At 39.0% G+C, this 5,023-nt stretch overlaps 1 protein-coding gene across 1 annotated transcript in view; it reads left to right on the top strand.

Annotated features, from left to right (window-relative positions):
- The window catches only part of Slc16a12 (solute carrier family 16 member 12), a 40,621-nt gene extending 35,998 nt beyond the window's left edge, over nt 1-4,623 (top strand). Inside the window, exons 6-7 of the mRNA XM_028773520.1 lie at nt 351-610; nt 2,121-4,623. Of these exons, the coding sequence (XP_028629353.1) occupies nt 351-610; nt 2,121-2,383 (523 nt within the window). The 3' untranslated portion in view covers nt 2,384-4,623. The remainder of the gene's footprint in view (nt 1-350; nt 611-2,120) is intronic.
- The last annotated feature ends 400 nt before the right edge of the window (nt 4,624-5,023 follow it).

The following is a 5,023-nucleotide window of genomic DNA, read 5'->3' as shown; positions in this document are numbered from 1 at the left end:
CGGGTAACAGGAGCCGGCAAGATGTCCTAGCAGTAAAGAACACTTGCTTCTTTTGCAGAAGGATGGAATTCAGTTCCTAGCACCCATACTGACCAGCTCACAACTTCCTGTAACTCTAGTTCCAGGGAATCCAGTATGGCCTCCATGGGAGCCAATGCATATATGCTCACGTACTTACACACACACACGTGTGTGTGTGTGTGTGTGTGTGTGAGTGTGTGTGTAAGATAACACAAATAGAAAGGTATTTGTGTAAACAGCTGCAGTGCTTACAGCTGCATGGATAGGCTCAATATCTCTTTTACGGAATCTGTGTGTCCCATATTCATTATGGTTTTTCACATCCGTAGGTGTCTGAAGAATTACCGATATGTTTGCTACCTCTTTGCTGTGGCACTAGATGGGCTGTGCTATCTGTGTCTCCCAATGCTTCAAAGCTTCCCTCTTCTCGTGCCTTTCTCTTGTACCTTTGGCTACTTTGATGGAGCCTACGTTACCTTGATCCCAGTAGTGACTGCGGAGATAGTAGGGACCACCTCTTTGTCATCAGCCCTTGGTGTGGTCTACTTCCTTCATGCAGTGCCATACTTGGTGAGCCCACCTATTGCAGGTAAGCTTTCAAAATCTACTAGCCACTGTCATCATACTGATGTAGAGGAAGTGAACCCTCATTTCTGTATATAGCTCAAATGCCAAAAATGAGAAAAAGCTTTCAAGTGAGCTGGGAAAGAGTGAAAGGTTGTAGGGATACAAAAGGTACCAAAGAACCATGGTCCTACCCACATTCTGCCTTTATAATCTTTTCCCAACCAAGTAAGGATGGTAGCTTGCCTGGAAAGAGAAAGTCCCAAGTTAGGGTCTTGGTTCCAGTTTAGACTAAAGATAGAAGTAAAAGAATAGAACATTTGCTCCAGTTGTAAGTAGGGCATGATCAGAAGGAAGTCTGCTTCCAAAACAGAGCAGTGGGTAGTGAGGCTAAAAGGAGAGAGCCAGGCAGAGGGCAGGGCTTTCTCCGGGTTCTTTGCTTATCATTTGTTTGTACCAAATGTTGGTAATGGTCAAGTTTTCATGCAAACAGATAACGACTATAGTATATTTTAGAGAATGTGATCTAGAGGTTTATGAGAGAGGAAATTAAGATTCTATTTTAATGCAAAGTAATTACTTTATCCCTATAGAAGTCCACATGTAAATAAGACCTTAACAAAAATATGTGTAGGGAACATGGATCATGGGAAACTGTGGAATAAGAATGAATTTTTCTATTCCACTTTGATTTTTGGATTTGAAGTGGGTGAAACGAGAAGCTGCATACTTTCCTGGTGGATTTCCTTGGCATATAAATGATGTTTTAAGGAAAATTTATAGATGCTCCTTGTCAACTACAAACCAATTGCCTGCCAAAGTAAAACTTTACTCTCTGATTCTCTGATCCTTGTGACCCATATTTTCTATCACAAAACACGGTTGTCCTTCCATTTTGTGGCTGACAGAGATATTGGGATTGATGTGTTACAACAGCAACAAAAATAAAAGTAAATCTGTGATTATAGATGTAGGACCTCAGGTGTAGGCATTTAAAACAATACACAACACGATGTTGTGCATGTGATCTTAGCCAAAAGTCTGAGAAGCAGTGGTCCAGAGTTCTAATTTTCAAATAAGGTATGGATGAAATCAGTCTTCCATTGACAACTGGATGCTGCACCAGAGTTCCCTAAAGTAGTCTATGGGTTCTGAGAATCCTATTAGCATTTTGTATGTCTACTTAATTCTTATATCAATGATCCCAACTTCAATAATTCGAATGATGTTTAAAGCTACAGACTGTGAAATGCAATCATGAATTTTAACCGGATTTCATGGAGCTAATAATCACTAATATTTATTGTATGAGTAGCAAACACAGAGGACTCTCCTACGTCCTTCACTTAATAGCAATTATTAATTTATATATTTCTCAGTTGCTGCAAGATATTTTGGGGCCATCTGCTTTTCGTTCAAAGCAAGGATGATGTGCTGTAGCCTATGGAGATTTTCCTGACAAATGACTAAATTTGAGAGTGGGTAATCCACTAATTGAATTGTTGGTTCAGCACTGTGGTTTTGCTTTGTTGTAGGATGGCTGGTGGACACGACAGGCAGCTACACTGCTGCCTTCCTTCTCTGTGGATTTGCCATGATATTTAGTTCCATCCTGCTTGGCTTCGCTAGAATTGTAAAGAGAATGAAGAGAACACAGGTGCCTTTCCTGGCCAAAGACTCAGATCCCAAGCTGCATCTGTGGACCAATGGATCAGTGGCCTACTCTGTAGCAAGGGAGTTAGATCAGAAAGATGAGGAATCCCTGGCTAAAGCCAGGTCTGGTTGCAACCTCACATGACCTGTGTGGCCTCCTCCCTGGGAATCTTCAAGGCTGATGGACCCCAGGCCACCAGGTTGTTCATGGTCTGGAAATATTTTATTTTGACAGAGTATCACCTCTTAAGTAAATTATTAATACTGTTTTGCTAATATATTTATATGGGGAAAACAACGAGCAACAAAGAAATCTGCAGTAGCCTGGAGTTTTCTCATTTGGGATTTGTACTCACTACAAACATAGCTTCAGGGGGGTATTTCAGGGCAATTCCAAGGCAGAGGCCATTGAGAACAGTTTTGTCATCACAAAATCGGCCCCACCCCCTCATTCTGAACAGAAGAAGATTCAGATGTGGCTTAAGGGCAGAGTGCTTCAATGTTTAGAGTGGCAAAGAAGTTCTTGAGAGTCTTTGAAAGGCAATGATTAATGTACAGCAGATGTTCTCTTATCAGTTTCCCTTGCCTCTTCCAGTGGGTAGACATGACTTTGAGAGACCCAACCATCATCAGACACCATGGCTAGAATGGACTTCAGAGGGTGGCTGGTGGTAATACTTTATTTGAAACTGTCTTGTTGAAACAGGAAGCTCTTTTCTTCAAGCTGTGCCCCCAACACGCACTTCTGTCACTACCACATACTGACTCTAAATGTGACATAAATTGTTCAATGGTGGAATAACTGCTCCATCTTTTCTGAAGTGAGTGTAACACCCCAGGAATCTGAAGAAAAAAAAAGATCTAATTTGAACTTTATACACATTCCTTTTAGGAATAGAAAAATGTTGACAGTATTCCAATTGAGCAGTAGTTGAATTCTCGAATCAGCAGGTATCTGGTGGGAGTCTTCTTTGCAAAGCAGTCTTTAGGTTCATCATTATCCAGAAGAGGGCTTGAGGGTTTTCTTATCATACAAGATGGCCGTTGGAGCTCACCGTGTCCCTTGTTGGATCATAGTCATAAATCTGACTCACTGGCTTGGAAGTGTCTGTTCCTTCTTGAAAGCCAGACTTTCCTGGGACTTGGAATCCTTTCTGAATTTTTAGATCAGAGAGGACAAGGATAAAAAAGAAGAAGGGTGGATCCCCCATCATATCTCCAGCTGTTTTCAAATCCACACAATGACAATTCCTGAATCCCCAATCATGTCCCATCTGCAAAGAAGGACAAGTTACATAATTAAATGAGTTTTTTTTAATTGTTCAAGAGTTTAAATACAAGTCACAAGGAAACATTTTGATCTCAAAGGCCATGTAACCTACTGTCCCCAAGTGGTCTCAGAGTGGCTTTTGCCAGACATGGTGCTGGGAGAAATAACAAAGCATTGAGGAATGGCTGAGTGGCTGAGTCCTCCCTTGAACTGGGTGTGTTTATGTTGCTGTATTGCTTTCATAATGAGATACTGGTTTGATTTGATGGATACTAGTTCATCGTAGCTTTTTACAGAGAAATTTGAATGTTCTGTTTTTACTCAGCCTGGGATTTTAGTTTTGAATCCATTCACTTTGTTATTTGCAATTTTAAAAATACTTCGGGTATATCTGTAAAAATTCAAAGTTAAAATGAAATACTTGTTTTGGAATAGCACTTTACCTTAAATGTCATTTTTTAATCATAAATGTTTTTTTAAAAAGTAAGTTCTCTTATTTGTGAGCTTGTATTGATTATTGTAAATTTTGTTTATGTGATTCTGTAATATAATTTCTCTATTGTGTTTATGAAAAATTAAGATAGTGATCAAAGGTTTTAAAATTTATATAACTGGTCTACAGAGTGAGTTCCAGGACAGCCAGGACTACACAGAGAAACCCTGTCTCAAAAAAAAATTATATAAGAATATTTTAGATCTTTTGACTTTATACCTGCAATAAATTTGCATTATAACTTTCTTGGGGCAACATTTTTGAAGAACCAGCAAGAAAAACTGTAGATCTTAGAGTTTACAGTTTGGGCATCTGCACAACATATTACTAAAACAATATCTCTGTGTATTTAAACAGTTGGTTCCAAAGCTAAGGAAGTCGTGGGAATGGGGCATTTTGTGGAATTGAGAATAAACCTGTAGAGGAATGATTCTATGCCTTAAATATTTGTTCACCCAACTATAAGTTCTTTGTAACTGACTAAGTAGGAAAAAAGGACAATATCTAACATTTCAATGTGCCATTCTTTCTTTTGCTTAAATTAGAATTTTATGAATGGATCAGATGTGTAGGCTAATGTTTTCCTAGTTCAAAGGCAAAATAAAACTGATTTATAGTCACATGTTGGGAACAATTGTTTTTTCCTCAGACAAAGTATTTGGACAGGTAGGAGAGTGGGCCTATCCAGATCATTTTAAGGCATGGCTAACATGATTCACAAAACCCTAAATCTTCCATTGAGTCCTTCTATAACATTATATATAAAGTGATTAACATTTCCTATATGCCTTTCCACTAAATTGCTATATTAACCTAATGCATCATCATCTTGAAGAGGTGGAAACTGAGGTACCGGGTCCCATAGATCAGTAGCTATTACACTATAGAAGAGGGATGCTGTCTGATACTATCTAATGCTGAAGCCTGCATCTTTTCCATTGTGATTGTTTAGGTCATCTTATGTGAATTCAAAAAGCCGTCTGAAAACAGATCTTCCGTTGGATTATGCATCTTTCTCCTGA

This window comes from Grammomys surdaster, unplaced genomic scaffold (assembly GCF_004785775.1).
Source record: "Grammomys surdaster isolate TR1022 unplaced genomic scaffold, NIH_TR_1.0 229, whole genome shotgun sequence".
Taxonomy (NCBI): domain Eukaryota; kingdom Metazoa; phylum Chordata; class Mammalia; order Rodentia; family Muridae; genus Grammomys; species Grammomys surdaster.
The sequence above is the reverse complement of the archived record's forward strand: the minus strand, read 5'-3'. Positions and strand labels throughout refer to the sequence as shown.